Source organism: Apteryx rowi, unplaced genomic scaffold (genome assembly GCF_003343035.1).
Source record: "Apteryx rowi isolate R43461 unplaced genomic scaffold, aptRow1 scaffold_40, whole genome shotgun sequence".
Lineage (NCBI taxonomy): Eukaryota > Metazoa > Chordata > Aves > Apterygiformes > Apterygidae > Apteryx > Apteryx rowi.
This window is the reverse complement of record NW_020450530.1, coordinates 1,514,471-1,536,854: the sequence shown is the minus strand read 5'-3', so window position 1 is coordinate 1,536,854 and position 22,384 is coordinate 1,514,471. Positions and strand designations below refer to the sequence as shown.

Here is a 22,384-nt window from a genome sequence, read left to right as displayed (position 1 = left end):
TAGCCTACACCAAAGCTTTGCTAAAACAGCTGGTCTATCTAAATTACCACTTTCAGCTGTATGAATTTTCCAAAAATAGCCCTTTTACATCAGAAAGAAAAGGGCAAATGAAGGGTGTGGTTACTGTAATTGAAGTCAACAGGGTACTGCTGTGCAACTGCCTACAGTTTTATGCTAGAGAGCCTCATCATGACCCAGATGACGTTGTGTCTTAAGAAGGCCTGTCTGGAAATGTTACAGGTTGTCCCTGGCCAGGGAAGTTTTCTACAGTTTTCACAGTGAAGACCATTCCGGGTTATAGAGATATCAATTTATATCCCAGTCATACTACAAATCAGAATTTTCAATCACTTGATAACACAGCTCTACGTTAGGAGGACGACCGCTGTTGACTAGTGCTAGATTTCATTTTATTACACTTATTCTAGCAACAAGAAGAGGATAAAAACTTCCAGAAGTCTTCATCATAGGCTCCAGTACATGTTTTTATGGCTGCGAGTCTTTTTCTACTTAACAGAAAGGCTCATTAGCAACAACTACAATCACCTATAACATGAGGATGCTCCCTGCTTTCAGTCTACAATAAAAATCCATTTACTGCTTGAAGAATGAGGACGAGTCTTTTCTGTATGAGAATCRCCCACTTGTTAACAAAGCCCTGTCCACAGCTATAGCTCGAGCCGTCTGCAAGGTAACAGCGAGCAGCAGCACGACCGGAGCGGACTCGACGTGCGTTTGCGCTGCAGGAACAGGAAGACCTGTTCCAGGCCGGGTTAGATGCTGCTGCAGTGAAAATGCTGGCAACCAATGTACGTTACCACTCTCAACCTTGTTAACACAGCTACTACACTACAAATCATTACTTTCAAGAAAGAAAAAAATAATCTCTACTCAGGTGCTGCCATCAGCATCGCAGACGACCCTAAGCCAAGGCTAAAAGTTGTCTGAACTGACAAAACAAGGCAGTTTTCATTATTTGGAATCAAATATTTGTGCAGATCTTCACTRCTACTCAATTTGGGCCAGAAAAAGGGTGGTGAGCAAAGATTTCATGTCTACCTCATACTTCAGAGATTCATACTGACTTTGCAAGCTATTTTTCAACCTTTGACAATAATAGGTCCTGTAAAAGTGGCTTACATGAAAAAAATTATAAATGTATTTTTTCACTAAAGGAAGAAAAAAACAAGCTTAAACAAGTTATTGGGGAAACCATAGCTGTTTTAAAATAAAATGAACAGCAAACCTTCTCTCCCATATACTTCAAGATCAACGATTCCCAGACCACCACAATATGTTCATATAATCGATCATACTGGAGCAGCTTTATTTTTGATTACTTCAAAACTGTGCCTGCTCATTCTTTAAGTTTTTCTAAATTTAGAAAAGTAGGTGATAGTAAGACTCCAGCTCTACACTTGCCCTTCTCAAAAGCAACAAAAATCTTCTCAACTCTGCAGTAGGCTCAGAGCCCTACAATAATATCAGTTTAGATGGGGGGGAGTAGTGACAAAAATCCCACAAAACTGAAGATTAATTAATCTCTTCTCCAAACATGCCAATATGATCAAGAAGCATTTCAAAATAAGCAGAAAGTATCATAATTATTCCTGCTAATACACGTAAAAAGTGCTAGTGGGGAGAAAATGAGCTTTAAGTGGGTCAAGTAACTACCGGCAGCTGCTCCCAGGAAACTTAAGGGATTTTTTAATTCCTTCAYTGAAACTAAAATATCGACTGAAAACAACACCCCTTCTACTTTCTGATACAAGTGAAAAGCAAGGAGTTTAAAACAAAACCCCAAACCTTCCAGTCAGAATCAAGAGCTTTAAGTAAAACCTAAGAGAAGGTTTTCTGCAATGCTGTAGCGATTACACCCCAAGGACCGTTTCGTTGTACAGAACTAATGCACTGACGCTCCCAAAACCAGAAGCATAATTCTAAAAATCAAACGGGAACATATTTTGCTTTTTAAAAAGTAAATGCAAGGCAACTTCTTTATAAAGGATAAAGTCCTTCAAATGGAAAAATCCAGCATCAAATATCATCAGGATTGACATTACTGGTACATCAAACAGCACCTCCCTCTACTGCGTGGATCCCATCCACCGACACCGCACAACGCCCCGCGTGAACACCCAAGGCATCCCATGGTTAGTTCTGGTACTAACGAAAGCAGGATGGGGGCAAAATTAAGCTCAAAATTGGGATTTTGCTCCTGTTCTAGCACAAGTCACTGACTCGCGATTAACCCGAGTTAAAATTCGCATACCMAGACGCACACAAGGCACTCCGCAAAGCCTCTCCATCAAGCAGAAAGGATGGTTATTTTAGTTAGTACAGAAATGAAATAGAAACAAGTGAATCTGAGGACTACATGCATTCATTACAGAAAAAAAAAAAAATCCGCAGCTTCTTTCTCCAAGTATAAAGCACCAAAATGATACACTACATTATATTATATTACATAGAAATATGCACAATCAATGCCACATGTTTCCAAAGTGCCTGTGCCAAAAGCTTTGTGACTGTGCGTAGCATAAAGCTAGGAAACAGAATTTGGCTTAAATTTTTAGTATGGCATTAAATGCATATATATACACACTCTAATGCAATTAACTTGTTAAAGCTGCATATGATTTAGTACAGAAGTCAATTAAGTTTTTACTTTATGGGCACTACTATTCTTCCATCCCGCTTAGCCTACTCATATCGCTACTTTGGATAGAGACACCCACAGTCACATTTTTCCTGAAGTGCTCTCTCATCATCGTATCTTTTTTCAAATCTTATTTTGTAAGAGCCAACAATAAATACAGCATAGGAAGGAGAGAAGACTATTAAATGGGAAGACAGGCACTGGCATTAAAGCATTAATATAGCTTTAGTGTTAACAGAATTATCGGTCTGTCACTGGAACAAGCTCAGAAAAGAGTTTCTAAGATGATTAGGAGAGATGAGAACTTTGTTTAACCTAGAAAAATACACGCCAAGAGGACAAGTGGGCACACAAGGAAAAAGAAATACCAAATGGGGGAATTACTAGAGAAAGCAGCCGCATAGATTAAAATGATCTAAAATTGTGTTACTAGCAATAGGGGAATTCACATTCTCTCCTAACCCCAAACAGAAAACTCATCCAGCTGGAAAAATTCCTCCCCCCTCCCCAAGTCCACGCTCATTTGCGGATTAACTTCACCGCAGTCACGTGAGCACTAGCGACAACTCAAGGGACGGCAGTTCCTCCAGCTTCACGCGTTGCGCTGTCTGGAGGAAGAAAAAAACAAAACAAAAAAGCGGACCCGCTGCCGCTGCGTTACCCGGAGTGCACTTTTCAGCCCCGAGAAAGCAGAAAGGGAAGGGGAACACGTCCTGCCGCTCCCGTGCACACGCAGTACTTGCCAAGCAGCAGAGGTTTAATGAAACGGTAGTGTTCAGATGGATTATTAAAAGCATCTCGCATGCGAAGCTTTAACCCTCTGGAAGTTGCTGTGCTTATTAACTGTGAACCTTCATAAAAGCAGCTGTCTGGCCTTCAATATCCATCACATAAACCTTTTGTGCAAATCGAAGCRTATGCACCTTCACGCACAGGACCAAGGGAAATTTTTATACGGCCATGATTAAATTACATCCACCTGGAAGCTCAGCATGTTTTGTCACAGCAGGATGGTCTCATTTCATTATGTTTCTTCTACAAACACAGACTGAAACACACACACGCCCCAAATCCAACAGCAGGCAACAGCAAAGTTTAGCCCACAACATTTCTGTGCGCCTGAGGCTCGGTAGGTTCAAAAGATGCTAGAAGCTCCAACAACCCACACAAACCATGAGAAATACAAATGCGGAGGGATCTTTAAAAAGCATAAAGCTAATTCTACATTTAAGAAAACTTCAGTTTTCTTAAACTCAGAAGCTCAGTCTCATAGCTGTGCTGGATTCCCATGTCTCAAAGCCACCTACAAAAATACTACAGGGGAAAATCCTTCCAAAATCCTTCCATAATCCTCAGAGCTGCTTTAAGCAACAGACTTCTCTGAAAATACCAGCGTCCCTTGGGAAGGCACAGATTACATGCTGTTGCACCGCATTTATATTTCTGCTGATATTTCTTGCTCAGGAACAAAACACTTTCCTGGAAAAAAGGTTTGGTAGYAAACACACAGAGGTTTAACTTTGTTAAAAATAATGCAATTCCCCCTTGGAATGCTCTTCTACTCTAAGAAAACCCTACGGGCAAAAGCGCTCGCATCTGAACTATAGGAACAAAAGTTGAATTCTGAAACATGTAGTAACAAGATTATAAAGCTGATTCAAACATGTTACCATGCTTTTATGGATTGTTATTACAAGTATTATACATAAGCCACGTACTAAATTTAGACATAATTTGCTAAATTCACATGCAGTTTATCACTTTGCTTTGATTCCTGTAACTAAAAACTATATGCTACTTTGAGTCCATAATAATACTCAGATCCTGTTTCCTTTTTACATCATTATTCAGATTTGAACGTACACAGCGGTGAACAAAGTAAAATTGATACTTTACAAAAAATTCTTATAGCTTAATCATGCTTAATATTTTATTTGACAACTCCTTTTGCATGAGGAGTAAAGCATGATGAGGATCTAGTTATAAAATTTAAGCTTATGCTTTAAAATACTATTGATCATTATTGCTTAGGACTTGGAGGATTTTTTAGGCTAAGATTTTACACATGAACAACTGCATTGTGTATTTTTGAAACACAAAAAGATAAAAGGATTTTAATCAGCGTGTCATTAACTGTCATCTTTATCAGCCATGCATAATGTCACAAATCAATACTATATAGACAGAAAGGTAAGTTAAATACATTTCATTCACAGATATCAATTTCAAAAGTTTACAGGAACAAAGACACYGAACTTGGAAGAAGAAATGTGCTGCTTCTTCTGGACCTTCAAAGAGTAATTTTAATATTTTAAGTTTACAAGTAACATTTAGCTGGGACAAACTGATGCTAAGCATGTTATATTATTAAGAAAAAGAAAGAAAAAAAAAACAGCTCTGCCCAACTTCCTCCCAAGCTAGGAAAAAAAACTCTGAAAAGTTCATTTTAGTCTATGTACGAGTACATACTATATAACCATTTATGTGTCACTATTGCATAACTTCTAAAGTGTGAAAATACCAAAAGCCTCTTGATGAGAAACAGGAAGGAGCTTTTGCATTTATCTCTATCAAACATTATTTTTCCCTGATTCCGACAGCGAAGATCCAAGTAGTTGCTTGTGACTTGTATCAGAGATCCCAGATCGTCCAGACCAGATTTTCATCAAGACCAGCAAACGAAGACTAAAGCGACACTGTTCCAGGGAGTGACTAAAGCAGAGCTAGAGGAGCTTCACCACGTCCAGGCATGAACCTCAACTGTAGTCCCGCGTCACTGTATCTGCAAACACACACACACACACACACACACGCACGCTCTCTGGAAACAAGCAAAAGCTGATGACAAGGACTAAGCTGCTCTAACATCTCACATCAAGCAAAGCACAGAATTAAACAGTTTAAGACAATTTTCCTGTCTCTTTTGTTGCCTATATTTTAATATTAAAACTGTTCTAAATCATAATGTTGGAAAAATAAGAAAAAAGCAGGTCCATTATGTCATTATGTAAAAAGAACAAAATTGAGAGTTTTTTTAACGTGACAAAGTGGCAAACAAGTGCCGGGTGTGATGCCTGGCTGAAAAACTGAAGAGAACTTTTCTTCATCCAGACCTGACCACTGATTTGTTCAAATGTTTTCCTCTAATCTCTCCAGAAACAACTACAACAGTACAATTCTTGGAAAGCACATTTTCATCCTCATACTAGTTCTAAAAAGATTAAACACATTTTTATTGCTAGGGAGCTATGTTCCCGGTGCACCTCTTCGGGCAAGGGCTCACATTTATTTGTGGTACTTCTAGAGATGCTTAAGAAATTGCATTTTTGGAAGTCAAAGCTCAGTTTTCAGACAGCAAGTAGTCTTGCTGCCACTTCATTAGATGGACAGGAAAACGTGGCTTTTTGCAACTGTCAGGCTTTTACAAATTTGTTTGAGATGTTCAGTCAAATGGACTTGTGGCCCATATACGCATCTGTGATCATACAGAGGTTATTCAAATCCTCCTACATATGGCATCTTAAGCATTTCATTTACAAGACCACATTTCCTCTGTAGTCAGCGGATAGAGGCAGGCTTCTGACCCAGGCTTTTTGAATTATCCTCTAGCATCTCCATTTAATTTATATATTTATGTAGTCCTAAATTTGGAGTTTAAAATTAAATGATGTGAATACTCTCTCCATAATTTCTGAAGTAGATATGAGTAAAAATTCAATTAGTCTACATAAACCTTGTTTAATAGCTAGTATTTTCTTCCTCTGATGAATAACTTTTTGTGAAGGTCAGAAACATACAGACTTATACTGGTATGATCTTGGAAAACTAAATACAAAACAAGTATACAATCCAAAATAGTTTTCATCCAATTTAGATTACGGTGAAGTTAGTCTTAATTTTCTTTCTCTTTCAACAGCTTTCATTTATTACATTTAGCTAAGCAGCCCAACGGGAAACCACAGACATTACTAAGTATTAGGAATTTTGTGGAAGGCAAATGCTGGATACAATCAGGAATGTGTTGATGAAGAGTTTGCTCTGGTTTTCCTTCGTGTTTTAGAAAGCCAATTTGCTTATCAATTCCTTTTAGGGGGAGAATTACATGGATTCCAGAAATATGCTCATCTAGATTAAATCTTGTTTCACATATAGGGGCAAAACAGAAAACACGAACCACAATGTCTGCTCTCCTGGGAATGAAGGAAAATAAACATCTAATCACATAGGTTCTCAGCAAAGGAAAAGAAGTATCTTTTATTAAGAAGATGAAGAAGAAGAACTAGAAAGGCACTTTCTCTTGAACTCACAGGTAACACGAGGCATCTTATCGGCCTCCCGCAGTAAGAGCACGCAACGGGCAGCACAACCCAGTTACAGAGCCTGTGCAGTCAACTACTACTGTACACTCACTACTGCAATGGAGACATCTTACACTGTAATGTCATCGCAGTGTTGATGATTTTCATCTTTTTATTAAAGAAGAATCACTTATAACTTTATCTGAAGACAGGAAAGGGTACACAAATTACCCGCCACAATTCAGACAAGACAGAACTGAACTCATATTATTATAAGAGGAGGAAAAGAAAAGAGGCTGAGGCAGTATACCTGACCTGTGACTTGCAGTCACAACCTACCACTGAACATACCATTAGGTTTGGATTCTCCAGTATTAGACATGAACAAGGAACATGTTACCATCACTTTTCTTTAGCGTTGAGATTTTCTTTAGCGTTTGAGATTTTTGAGCTGCTTATCACACATCTTACTCAGGCCTCCTAATTTCTCTATGAACTCCAACCAACACAAAAATAGTCTTCCAGATGTATTATCTACTTCCCAGGCTCCGAGATGGCTTCCCATTCATTTCACAATTACAAAGATGGTTCCTTTTGCTTTCTGAGACCTGCATGGTAATCTCTGCTAAGCATGAAACTACCAGTCACCATAGATGCGGTTATTTAGGGAACTCACAGCCTTCCCAGTTTCAGGGCTTCAGTACCAAACAGAAGAGTTTCTTTGAAGTTGCTTCACGCTCGTGGAACGTGAATCTAGTTTGGAGCACAATGCATCATACAAGATCTTGCTCCTTACCACATCCCGCCATAGACACCAGGCTAAAGGAGACTGCTTGAAAGAAGCGGCTCTTCCCTGCTACCTTCAGTAGACAGATACGCATCTGAAAGTTAGGTATTTTTATTTGTAAACTCTGAGCTACTCTGGCAGTAATTGTTCTATAAATTAGACACAAGTGACTATTCTTTCCCTGACCATTTTTCTGTGCCATTCTAGGAGTGTCTTAATTAGCAGTATGAACGATTTCACTCTTTATAATTAACAAATAAACCAGACAATCTGGAGTATTAGAATGAATAAACGAATAAGCCAGAAAAACCATCACAGAATTGCCCAGGGATAACTGACTATATAGACAAGTTCGATGACTAGTTGAATTAAATTTCTTTTTAAAGAGAGTCCTTTAATAGTCAATATTGCATTTTTGTTGTTACTATTAATGATCTACAGCGCTGCTTGTATTTTCTAAGAGACAGCACTTTACAGTAAAGAGTCCAAGAAGTGATATAACAGAAATATTTTGAACTCCAGGATATGCAATGCAAAGGTGCTATTTAAAGAAAATGCCTGACTAATGGCTACCTCCCAAATTAAACAGAATTCAGGAGCACCATATCTGTTCATAACTCCCATTTGGAGTACATCTGCTGGTGAAAGTTACACCTGCTACAGAACATAACAGCTTGCTCAACAAGCAAAGCAGGTAACCGTAATCTTGCCACTAGACTCTGCTCGGATCATGGATTTCCTTATTCTCTTTTAATGCCTTGAAAATAAAAATAAAGTTCTTAAATCTGACCAAAACAGTTGCCTAAAGGATCTCTCAGCTGCTCTCTTCAAGTTTCTATTCAGGGAGTTTTTCCAGCTCTGCAGTGGGGAAAGCATAGCTTGGGTAACAAGCAGGTTTTGTAGCTTATATAAAATGGAGCAGCACCCTAACAGGAATTAGGAATCACACAGCTAGTGAAATACAACGCCTGTTTCTTGAACCTTCCTCGGCACACCTTCACGTGCGCGGGACCATCACTCTTGGGGAGAAAGGCCCCTACTTCACAGGGCTTAGTCACTTCCCTAATCGCAAAAACAAAATGCAAATTCTGGATACATCTCTGGTACCTTGGTACCATAATAAAAAAATTAAGATGACTTTTGTTATGAAAATTGCAAATGGTATTATAGAGTTAGGCAAAACTTAATTACCATCTGGCCTTATGTTCCCCACTTGCCTTGTATCAGAGTTGAGAGCATTTTCCTTTATGTCTAGTAACACAAAATAAAAAAAAAGTTTAATTATAAACATGCTAAAAATTTAAATGAAGAGCTCTCCCATATCATCAAGAAAAAGCCCATTTAGCATTGATTTCTAAAAAAATATCTCTACACGTTATATACCCAAGACACTCCTATTTATAAAACATCTACTATTCAAAGCAACCTTTGTTTCCAAAATAAGAGCACTACAAATTTCTATCAGTTGGGCATTTTGCAGAGTCACCCTCCTCAGCTGTCTACAACATTAAGAAAGCCTAAACACTTGATTTTACACTGTTGAACAACTTGCATGGAAAAAGAGTGGGAGATCCACTCTGGTCATAAGGCACCATTCTTTTTAAGAATCACAAATTCAGCCAGTTCCTACAACTACTTTAAAATAATTTTCTCTGTTCCTCTCTCTTGCACAAATTGTCAGCAAAAGAATTAGTAAGCCAGAGCTATGGAGGATAAGTCTGATCTCTTCAGATGATGTGGAGGGAGGAAGGGAGGAGGCGGGAAGGAAGAGGACATTACTCACTGGCCAGACAGATCAGGAGATCCTATTATCTCACTTCAACAAACAGGTCTAAATTTTTAAAAAAAAACTTTGGCACAGCAGCCTTTGAGATTATTTTAAGATCAGTACACGTGAACCTTCCACTATGATCAATCAGACTTCTCCCTCATCAACACCCTTCTTGCAGGTCAAATGTTTGGTGTGGTGGGGAGAGGAGAGACATAGCACATTACAACAGACATGTAGATCCTCTTCATAAATTCCAGCAGGGTTCTGGAACCCTGTTCAGCCAAAGCTGCCCATTTCCTATGCAATACCAAGACAGATGATATTCAACAGCAACAGTCTCCTAACAGCACTGAAAACATTACAAAAACCTGCAACAGTTAAACTATAAATAGCGAATTCGTAGCTATTATTAGGAATGAAGGATAACAAATTTTCACACTTTACGATGTTGAAAGGAATCTATGTTAGTGTTTTCCAGAACTGAAGCAATAAGATATTTGCACAAGGTTCCAGAAAATTGAGTCTTTATCATTAGAAGACACAGCTTTCTTCCAGTAATGCAATTCAGCCTCGTCTCAGACCCTGTCAGTCATCTAATTCCAGAAATGGCATTCTTCCAAATAAAGCTGCTCAAGATAAATACTCTACAAAACTAATAGCTCGATTTCACCCTGCTCCTCCTGCTCCTCTTACAGCCATACTACCTCAATATCCAAAGTTCTCCAAAGACCCAGGGCTAAGTTCATCTAATTATGCAACTGGCCAAATGTGCATCATCCTAGTCCTATTTGTGAACATTCAATCACATGTATAATATTATGGTTGTCATGGTGCCAGCAAGCAGTTAAAAAAAGGCAACGACAAAAGAAAACAGATTATGTGACAGAAAGAGAAAGTCTTTGGATATTCAGGAAAATTCCTGTACATCTATTAGTCAGTCTGCAATGTTCTGCAAGAGAAATCCCAGAGTTATCAGCAGAGCCCTGTGCTAACAAGTCTGTGCTGAAACTGCCTCTCAGCATATTCAGGCAAGTGCAGATCTTGCATGGCCACAGTGGTTAGACACCTGCTAAGGTGTCTGAACTTTGGGACTTGAAATGAATGCTCAAACGCTCAGTTTGCTACACCAAGAGCTAACAGGAAGCACAAATAATCTAAGCACTACAGATGGGACAAAGTATCTCGCCTCTGAGGACCTAACAATAGCTGACTTTACCTTGAAGATCTTATTGTAAAGCATCCGGTGCAGCTGGGTTCCAAACCCAGCACTGCTGCTTGCCTTGCACGCGTGTCCTTAGCATCTAATCAAAGCTTCAGTCCGGGAGGGCAAACAGCCGGACTTTGTAACTACCAACATCTCTAGATGCAGCAATATAGATATTCTTTTGCTAACCTGGTAAGTATCTGGAGTAACACCCTCTGGAGCCAAGGCCTAATAAAATAAGGTTTTATTCCCATTCGTAAGGTTTCTTTCTCTAAGTGAATAGAGCTGATCAAGCAGAGGAGAACTCTGAGGGCAGCGCATGCTGCAAATCCCACCTCTTTGGTAAATCACTGTCTTCTCATAAAGACATACCAATATAAGCTTCATAGTGGTTCAGAAACTGAGAAAATACAAGCRTACTTGTATTACAAACATACAAAGCTGGTTTATCTGTGAAATACATAGATGTTTTGGTAATGAACACTGTTCTTTATAACCCTGATGGCTGCAAAACTACATGTATGAGCATAAAGTCAACATCAGCTGCTCTGCTGTGCTGCCTAGGTGCTATGAACAGCTCAAGTGTCTCCACCACCGTTCAGTGTCTCGCTGCTAGGCAAATGAACAAGAGTCTTCAGGTTGAAAAGTCACTCAACACCCCATTGCAGCAGAACATTAAAGAACACAGATAGTCTGCTATCACTTCGGAAAACTAAGACAATATTGGAGGCAAACTGCAATTTAAAAAAAAAAAGCATAAGAAGGAGTACTAAAAAGTTATTAAGGGGTACAAAAGCCAGCCAACCATTCACCTGCAGAGCTCGAAGGTTTGGGGAGAAGAGTAAAATTATCATTTATGCTGCAATTTCCTTGAGAATCYTGCTTCCTTTACACAGTTGTGAGCATGCGTGGGAGGAAGAAAAAGTAGTACAACAACTTCAATTTAACTAATGCAGGCTGATAGAGATTAATTCCTACAACAGGTCCCAGGAACATAGCCTAGTAGAGACCCCGGCACCTCTACCTTTTCCAACAGCTAGGTATCATCATTTTGTAATACACATTAATTAAAAAAATGCACTTAGACAAACTACTGGAGGAAAACTCATCTAAGAYCTAACTTACAAAAATACCAGGAAGTCCTTTAAGATTTGAAGAATATTCTGAAGAAGGGTCACTTTATGCTTTCCCAGCTRTAATACTCTTCAAAACATACTCACTAGTGGATAGGTCAACAAGAGCAGACTAGGTGGGCAATATGACCAATTCTTGTGTTCTTAAGAACATCTGGCTATCACAGTTCTAAAACTGCCACAGGACTCAAKTGTTTCCAAAAGTAGTATCTGTCCAAATGTTAAATTCTGTTGGCTCTTACATTTGTCAAATACAGCATTCCCTCTGTCCCTCACTTCTGTAAAGTTGATAAAATATTAATATGAGGCATTGATCTGAATGCTGCATTGCTTCCTTGACCTAACACATCTTTCTGTCCCAGTATTAAAAAAAGTAGATTTTTTTTTAGTTCTAGGTTTAACTTCCACAATGATTCCTGTACTTTAGTTACAAATATGCGGAATATCCACATCCCCCTAATTTTTTTAAGATATCAAAAGGTACTAGGTCCTCTAATCAGAAATTACCAAGGTTATTTGCTTTTATCACTGTAGTCAGAAAAAAGGATATTATCTCATCTACACTGACTCTACTGTTGACTTAAAAAAACAAAACAATACCACGCCTCRTATCTTTGACACTTACGCCAGAATTTTATTGATTATGTGCTCAGAAATCCAAACTCTTGATAACAGTGTATTCAGAAATCAGATCAAAAAATAAAACTAATGACTAATAGCCTTATCAACAATATGGCCTAATAACAAACAAGCCAAAACCAAAGTCAAATTCATCAATATGACCTTGTCATATTGCTAGAAAGAGCAGCTCGGAGTACTATTGACGAGTTGACCTATCCACACAGTACACAATTATGACATATACGTTATAATGACTTGCCTAGGTAGAATTAAATATTACTTTCTTCCATAAAAGAGCGAGCTAACACTATCAGCACCAAACTATGAAACTTCAGCAACAATATCAAAAGGATATTCCTGCACGGGTCAAAGCCAGAGTGGCAGAAGTCTGTTTGCCCAAATTTACCTTTCACTGTACCAAGTCTGTATGCAGGCAGAATAACGCTGTCACTTGACGACTGGTGAGATTCTGAAGTGAGCACGACTATTCACAACTGTACAGAGTGAAGAGGGGGGACTCAGCTGGCATGAGAATACAGCAYATCAAAACAGGCACCCTGTTTTGAGGCCAACTTAAAAAAAAAGCCTTGATGGTAGCAAATATGGCTATAGATGAATAGATTTTATAGATAAATAAATTGTGTACATGAGAGAAGCTGACCCGTGATAGGACTGGAAAGGGTCTGATCTCTGCTCTATAACCTAAGTGCAAGAGAAGTATAATATATGAATACAGGTGAGTATCAAGGTTAAGGTAGGTGCAAAATAAGCAGGCAGCAGGAGAACAGATGGAGACTACTTTCAACAAATTCTAGCCTAATATCTAGAAAACTTTGTTTGCAACAACAACAAAAAATAGGAGCATTCTTTAGAGAGTGCTTTGTGATTCTTATGAAACTTCTTCCAGTAAAGTCCCCTGCAGAGAAGTAGTTCTGTTCTAGGGCAGACTTTTTTCATCTTTTGATTTAGCTTTAAGGTAGTTCTTTTTTATGCTCCATCTGCAAAAACATAAGATATAAAGAGAAAAATAACTAGCCAGAAAACTAACATTGGGGTTCTTGTAAGGCACACAAGTATGCTGAAGAGATTCTTCCTGTTCTGCACCATCTTTAACTGCTTTCAGCTGCATCTGCTTTAGAAGCAGTCAAGTTAGCAGAAAATAAAAAAAGGAAAAAGTCCAGCTCTTCACTCTTTAGCTTTAAAGTTTTCTTTCTTGAAGGAAAAAAAAAAMAACAAATTTTTAAACTAGGTTCAACACAAAGCTTAATTAGATTCCACTCTTCATCTTCAAAACCCTATAGAGATCATAATATTCCCCAAGAGAGCTTTTAGCCCTTTGTGATAACTTCTCAGAGCAGATATTCAAGCAAAGCTACAGGACCAGCCATCTGAAGAGAAGAGTGCACAAAGCAAATAATCCTTCCAGCGCGCAGACTGTTAGCCTAGAACTTCCAAAAGGATCAGAATGACCTTGTGCCTTCAAATYTAGAAAGCAAGATAACACCTCACCTTACACCAGTCTGCAAAACTGGCTATAAAAATCCATATAATCCAACTCARTTTGCCTCCTGTTATTTCACCAAACTCACCTTTAGCTAACAGTCACCCGGGACATGAACTTTCCATTGACTAAATAAGTCAAAGTTCTGCTACACCTATTTTATCTTGCCAAATGGGTCCAACACAGATGCTAGTGAGGTAAATCACAACTGTAGCCCTGAAAGTGGTAAAGTTGTACAAGGAAAAATAGGCCTTTGTTAGCATAACAACATACCATTGAGCTTTGGTCTCTCATGTCCAACATACCCATATCAACAGTTGGCAAATTTTTATGGGTAAAAAAGCCTACCAATTTATCCTAGTTGCAGTGCTCATTCAAAATTCACTCTTTAATTTCTGCGCACCATAAAAGTTTCCAAAGAAGTTGATATCAAATTTTAAATTTGATTTAGCTATYTAACTGAACAAAGGATGGCACATTGCTAAGTGCTGCAGACACCAGAACGAATACTGCGGCAGAGAGAGCTATAGCTCAGCTGATATGTTCATCTCTGTCCTGCTATTCACACTACTGTGCAGCTCAAATATTTTGTAATGCTTGTTCTCGCCCAAGCTCCACTATATCAAGTGGAATAAGCCAAACATACTAATCCAAGTAACTGCTGAATTGAAAATAAACCCTCAAGATATACAGTTACTACTAGCTTAACCTATATGGAAAACCCCTCTGCAAAACTCTACCTATGCATCACTGTTGTAGAGGCAGATGCACTAAATTCACATGCCRAGACCATTTTGTACCATACGAAACCAGGCTGCACTACAAATCTATGTGTACAGCGCTCTCACTCTTCTAGCACAAAGTTGCTGCTTGTGGCACTGCTGACCTGAGAACAGTGGTACAAAAGCAAGCAGTTCCAAAACTTTTTGACTCAGTAGAATGTTTTTGACTCACAACACGTCCATTGACCTCTTTGAACTACTGCCAGGCTTCTAAATCTATTAAAGCAAAGCACATAGTTAAGAAAAATAGTCACGACAARTTTACTAGAAGTTATCTTCTGGCTCATTATCAGACAAACAAAAGCATTTTTTAAAGATTCCTCCATGCAAACATATAGTGCATAGGAATGGAAAAGCAAATTTAGTCTTTTGAGACAAAAAGTGGCAAGCAGAAAAGCACAGACCAAGTAGAAATAAAGGAGAGCAACAGAGGACTTCAAGCCTAGGACCCTGTAAAAYCTGCTGTTCACACTGTACTTCCCCCCCATACTAGCTTCATAGTGGAGACTCCTGCAGAAATGCAGCTGAGGCAGAAAAATGGAAGAGGGTCATTTCACAGTCTTCAGMTATGTACCAGTGTCACATGAGAAAATACTTCCTTGAGCCAAAAGCCTATGAGTTAGCTACAGAAAGTATGGGAACATCACCCAAACCAGACAAAGACACACAGGAGAAAATATTGTTTTCATAAGGGAGAATGAGAGAGGAAATCAAACACCATCATTTTCCTTTCAGATTCCATTGGTTAGGAAAAATGTTAGAATATATAAATATAAGATATAATCATATCTCGCCAACATCTGTTTGGGCAACTTCAGGAATAAGGGAGGCCTCTTAAGCACAAGACTGCACAACACAATCATTTCTTAGTGTGTTCTCCCCTATTTCAGTAAGCATGTCATGATCACTTGAAAGAACCTCTGTTCTGACATCACGAAAAAGGTCATTCCATCCTTAAACCGTTTGCCCTCACAAATGAGACTATCCTCATACTTCACTTAATGTATTTATCATGTTAAAATATTTGTTGTGCTATGAAAAATGTTCTATTTTAATTGATTAGTTATCAGTTACAAAATACCTTCCCAAGAAGTTAGCAGACCATTCTTACTTTATCACACCCCTGTCCATACCATGTCACTTAATGTGATGTACAGAAACGGAGGATACCCAAAGGAATTTAGGGACTGAGGCTTAGATCTGACCACATGCAGAAACACTCAACGGGCCCCAATAATGAAGATGACAGCACGACAGCTTTATGATTAATCGGTTTCAGGATAATCTCATCCGAGTGGTTCTACAGACAGAARGACACTTAATACACTACAACAGTTGAGTTCCCGTAGGGATAGCATGTGAGAGGAGCACAGTGGCCTGGCGGTGGCCAGTATTTTAAGCACAGTCACCACTTGTAAAAGACGTACGAGGAAAAGATCAATGTTAGCATTCTTGGAAGAAGTAAGAAGAAAAGGGGCCATAAGTGTTGCAATGACACATATGCTCCATTAATCTTATTAAATCATCATTTTTCAAAGTCAGTTTTATTGTCTTGATCCAGTTCAGCTGCCACACTAGCTTGTGCTTCACTCTGCTCCACTCAACCCACATAACTGGCTGAATCATTCCAAATTTTAATCTTAATCAGTTACACTAAAGCCAAGTAGCAGCAAAAAGAAAATGTGCACAATGATTTTTCTACTAATTTCAGCCTGGCTTCTTCTGGAAATTTTACTCAGATGTCACTAGAATTAAATTAGACTGACTAAATGGTTTGTGTCAATTATTTGCTTTTAGAGTATATTATAATGCTTAGAATCACCATAAAAGCTCAAAGGGCAATAAAGATTACAACAAAGGTGGCATTTGCACCAAAGACATTGGTGCATCATATTACCAAAATAATGAACTAAAATAGTTMAGATACACAAAGTGATCAGAATTCTGCTCTGCTCTTCTTCCAAATTTTAAGAAATCGGAATCACTGTATTTAAAAAGTGTGACACATTTTTCAAAATACTTCTGGTAAGAAGGTTTCATAAGTATACTTTTTTTTGCATTGTGTTTCAGTGACAAATGATGAATGAGGGAAACTTCAGCATTTGAATCTAATATTGAAAATTGTGGCATTCACCAAAACATGTCTTACCTCATAAGAGCTTAATAGTCGCCATTAATCCATCCCATCTGGTGCCCCCCCCACAATCCCTCAAATTCCAACAGCATTAAGTTACCTAACTCATACCAAAATCCCAAAGTTCACAAAGTAAGAAATTACTTTATTGGATTACACCCTTCAGTAAAGATGAGAGAGATCTCAGGCTTCATCTAACCTGACACAAAGCACGCAAAAAGATAGCGATAATGGTAGACCCATACACCTAATAGCTCACTTACCCATGACACAAGAAATCATATTCAGACTTCTTCTATTTGAGGGAATTCAAACGTCTCTAGAAAAGCAGCCAAACTATCCCCAGAGATTACAGCCCCTTCAGTCTTTCATATTACATTTTTATTAAGGCAGGAAGTGGAACCTACGTCCTCTCCAATCCTAAATTAGTATCTTAACCCTTAAGGCAGAGAGTCATGCCTGCTTCCTGGCCCCTCAGCTATTTACAGTATTCCAAATGAAGTGAAGCAGACTGAAGAGGACACACGCAGCTCGCGCTCAGAGCRACACCGTTTGGGGATAAGCGCACCCCCTGGAAGGGGAGAGAGGCAAATTCAACCCCCCAGGGATGCACCTGATCTCCTGTGTCCTGCCCGAGTTCTCTAATCACAGCATGAAAAGTGAGGAACCGTTAACGCTTGCTCCCACAATATTCTGAACAGGCTAAAGACAGAACTGACATAAATCTTAATTAAAATAGGCACTGCACACCAGCACCAAGGAAACATTGATTTATACTGTTTTGCACTTTTAAACTTTTCTTAAAGAACTATTACTATATTAGTAAATACAGCCTTTTCATTGAAGTGGCAGGACTTTTTTTTTTTCCTTTGCTTATCAGATTCTTGTATCTATGTACATTCAAATACTTGCAAACTTCAACTAATCCCATGCTCTTCACCTTATTTGTCTTTCAAGTCAATGCTGTAGACACAGTCCCTGTCTCTACGACATACAGTTTGAGATATCAAAATCTAAAGGGAGGATAACAAACAAGTGAAGTGAGAAGGGTGCTGAAAGACAAACATATTAACTATAAATGTGATACTCCCAAATTTACTAAGGTTTAAGTCACTCCTCTGATGCTGGATACTCATGCACATGCATACAATGACATCCTTGTCCTCAGGAGGCTTCTAACAATCGTTAAAATGGAATGTGGCCGGTAATTTCAGTTCTTCAGAAATGCAAGATTAAAGGCCAAACTCTATGTCTGTATGCCAAACTTTCACAAAAGATTTTAGACTGTACGCATAACAGAACTTTAACTGTATGCTTTGCAATTCTTCTAAAAAAGTTCAATACTCTGAAAATACAGGTGAATGATTTGTTTTGTTTCTATTGTAAACTGTCTTCCATCCTCAAAAAACCTTAATTAGGCAGTTAAGGTCTGTCAACATAAACAAACTAAGGTGAGTAAAAACCTTGAATTCAGAAAATGATTTTATTTGTATTTGACAAATCCTGTCAACAAGCTGTAGCTCCCCTTACCCCCTGCCCTCCCACACACACATCTAATCCAGCCAGCTAAGACTTAAAAGCACTACCGCACAGTAGTTTGGAAGAGACTGGATTTTAATTCATAGCAAAAAGCAATGAAAGCAAAATCTCAGACCTCTGAATCTAGGAAGACTTTTTAACAGCAGCTGATGTGAATTCTCCCAGGAACAAGGACGGCATTGTACATTTATATTTATTCCAGAACCCACTAACCTTATTGACTACTTTGACACATCATTAGACTTAATTTCCACACCTTTCACATTACCTAGACAAGCTTCCAAATATATCACCATTTCATTCATCGGACCTTTGATGGCCAATACAAGAAGCAGTCCATTGGTTAAAACAACTGAAAGGCAGTTCGGATGTTTTGAAGATTAGTGGCTCAAAACAGCAGCTTCTTTCTTTGTTCCTCGCCTGCCCTCCCAGCCTCTCCTCCAAATCATCACCCTGATGGAAGAAGCCAACATTGCAACCCAGATTACTCTTAGGCAACACTCTAGGAAAGGAAGAATTAAAAACATTTTTGTTTCGGTGAAGAATTCTCATCCTCCTTCTCTCTTCACATATAAAGCAAGTCGTGAAAATCTTTTGTGCATTCAAAGGGCATAAAAACAAAGCAATCTCTATCACCAGACTCCACAACAGTAAAAAGGGAGGGGGTGTTACATCAGGCCTTGAAAAATACTAAACACCTACTAACTGAAGATAAACAAGATATGCATGCTACGTTGTCCTCTAAAGAGGATCCAGTGCAAAACTCTCACCACAAGGTGCTAGAAATTAAGGAATGACCAAGTATTTCACAAAAGCCATGATCTAGGTCCTGCTGCTTCCTTATTAACCTGTTGCAGTATTTCCAACAGCTTAGCATATGAAGATTGAATTTTTGCCATTTACTAACCTCTTATTCGTACACGTACACTTTAACTAGGGTGATGGACAAACAGCTCTTCTGATATTTATTCCTCCTGTGCTGTAGAAGGAACTTTTGCCACTACAAGTCTCATTTCACTGCTTGAGTACAGGCAGGAAGCAAAGGAAAAATGAGCGTTCCACAACCTCCTCCTCCTCCCAATACATTCCACTAGCAGAAAATTAAGTTCAACTGTCGTTTAATCTAGAAAATTATTGCCAAAAACCTCAAGATGCAGCAACTGTGTTTCTCTATGGCTTGCAATTTTGAGTAACAGCAGTAAAATGCACAACTCCTTTAACTTCTTTCTATTACTGCAGATACTTGGCAAAGAAAGTTTCTCTAGTCACTACTGACAAGCATTTTATGCAAACACTTTTCTTAAAAAGAATGTATATCCTTTTAAAAAGCATTTCTGTCTGGCACTTATCCCACGTTTCACATTAAAATTAGCTTTTCCAAGATGACAGTGTTCAGTTTCACCAGGAAAATTCTCTGTAGTTCCTCCTCTGAGGAATAATGCACCTATATCTGAAATACTGCTTCACTTAGGCTCTTTAAGAGATTAAAAGAGAGACAAATAAAAGTACAGATTGTTATAGATGTGAGCATTAATGAAGAGAAAAGAAAATGAAGTTATTGCAAGAAATAATCCACAAGAATAGAGACACAAGACAATTTATGTTTTTTAAATTAAGAAAGGGATGGGCAAAAAGTAGAGGTTCCTCCTTCTTATAATGTTTTAATGAAAGAAAATATTTGCAATCAATTTCATTTGGTAGTTAAAATAAAAAAAAAAAATCTACATTAAAATCTCAGATTTATATTTACAAAAACAAAGTAACACAGCAAAATCAGAATCACTTTCCCATCTCTTCAAAACAACATCATTAGCAGAGACTTCAATCATTGAGAAAGCCATATGTTGTGTAAATATTTGACAACGCTTTTGTTCAGAAATCACAGTTTACAAGTACGTATTTAAAAGGTATTTCTAACGCGTCAGAAACAATAAACTGCTTTCAATAGAAAAGAATAAAATAAACCCTTATCACAGCTTATGAAGCTACAGTGATTCCGTGAGGAAGGCTGATAGCGAAAGAGGAGTGATCAAGCCTTACACTGCAGGACAAAAGAGAAGCACCACTGGGGCCATGAACCAATTTACTCACTCTCAATTTACATCTATACAAAGGACAGGTAAGTGAAAGGATTTTTCCTTTCATTTCCTGATTAGATGTCAAATACCTTATCTTCACAGCAGCTACACACTACACCAAAGAACATGAAAAGCACTCATTCTGAAAAAAGCAGCCCTTACAGGTCCAGCAAATGCAAAGGACGCAAGCTGCCAACTTCAAAACTGTACAACAGCACTAATTGCTGGACACAATCCTGTACGATTCCTTTGCAGAAGCACCAGTTTCCTGGGTAGATGATTTAACATGTACGTTTTTCCTAAAAGCACTAGCCAATTTTCTACAGAGTTGCATTATCATAATTAAAAATAAAAAAGCAAGATTGTTGCTGGAAGCATAAGTAATTAAACACTCATATGCAGAGAAGAGTGCACAAGTTATAGAACAGGAGTCCTTCGTCTCAAAATAGATTTTTTTGATCATTCCTTATTTCCAAACAACGCTGATCACAGCTCTAAACGTAAAATGAAAGCAACCTCAGAAACAGGAGGACATGTTAGTGAATACAGCAACAAAATTACAGTGTTCTGAGACGCAAGCCGCATATCATTGCTCTGCTACAACCCCAATACTACATTTCTTGTGACACATCCAGCAAGTTGCGAAGCACAATCCAGCTCTCAGCTTCACTCCCCTAACACGCACAACCTACAGAAGAGTTAATCAGACTTTGAGCCTCTGTTAAAAGTCTCACCTTTAGATTAATACTGTGTCAAAGACGCTTATTCAAAAAAGCAAGGGAGTTAAAAGATTAAAACCATGTACTAATAGAAATTTTGTTTAGTTTATTTTTTTAAAGAAAGTTAGCTGGCAATCCCAGAAGTAGTTTACAAAGTTATAACTTCATCTTATAACTGAAATATAGTAAGATAATACTTCACTAGACACATCTAACTGAACTACATTAAATTGCATAAATCAGTAGCAACGTTCACGTCCTAAAACAATATATAGTCAATCCTCATTAGCCAAAGAAGTTGTCTTTTTGTTGTTTTAAAGCAAAGCAGACCACTACATGAACTGAGGTTGCAAAGCAAAATAAGAACTTCTAAAGAGGAAAAGACCAGTATGTGTACCAGTTCTTGAGAGAAGTGAGGGAAGATGGGAGAGGGGCTGTCAAAGTCTCAACATGTGGCAGAACAGGAATCTTGCTTCCAAGTTCTGAAAAAGAGTATTTCCAGAACTATTCAGAATAGAAATATTCCTCACATATTCAGTCCCTCCTCCACATTCAGCACACACCAAGGTCAAAAGCTGAGTTTTAACTCATTTCCTTGTAAGAGTAATGGGACTTTCTCCAAAAAGAAAGTAAGAAACACCTCCAGATGTTATTATTAAAACAGATTTAAAATGCAGTAAGAAAGTATCAGAATTGGTGATACTGCTGCAGTGCTGAAGTCAACAGAGCTGATGCACAGGTAGATTACGTGAAATATCTGTGTTGCAATCCTTGACAATACCCAAAACCAGAGCTATATGGAGAAACTCAACCCTGCCTCTTCAGTCCGCAGCCAGCTAGGCCTGATTCAGTGTCAGGACACAGGGGGGTAAAAAATGCCCTCTACTTTCATTTGCTACACTTCGCGTCTTCCCACAGGAACCGGTCTCTTCCTCCTCGTCCTATTTCCTGCGCCCAGAACAAGCCTATTGTCACCGGGTGAAAACACACACACAGGCACTGACCGAGCAGCCGCCCCCCGCCAGCACGGGCCGGCTGCAGGCAGGGGCTCCACCTGCGGCCTCGCACGCCCCGGAGCGGCCCCGGCCCCGGCCCCATCCCACGCCCGGCGGATGGCGACAGCGTGCGGGATCCGGCCGGCCCGGAGCCCCCCGAGCC

At 38.8% G+C, this 22,384-nt stretch overlaps 1 protein-coding gene across 3 annotated transcripts in view; it reads right to left on the bottom strand.

The window, feature by feature from the left end:
• The window catches only part of SPPL3 (signal peptide peptidase like 3), a 59,781-nt gene extending 37,449 nt beyond the window's left edge, over positions 1–22,332 (bottom strand). For all 3 annotated transcript variants that reach the window (XM_026075056.1, XM_026075060.1, XM_026075058.1), the window contains exons 1-2: positions 22,231–22,332; positions 21,624–21,708 (exon numbers count right to left, since the gene is read on the bottom strand). In XM_026075056.1, coding sequence (XP_025930841.1) covers positions 21,624–21,708; positions 22,231–22,324 — 179 coding nt within the window. In that variant the 5' untranslated portion in view covers positions 22,325–22,332. The remainder of the gene's footprint in view (positions 1–21,623; positions 21,709–22,230) is intronic.
• Positions 22,333–22,384: the final 52 nt, after the last annotated feature.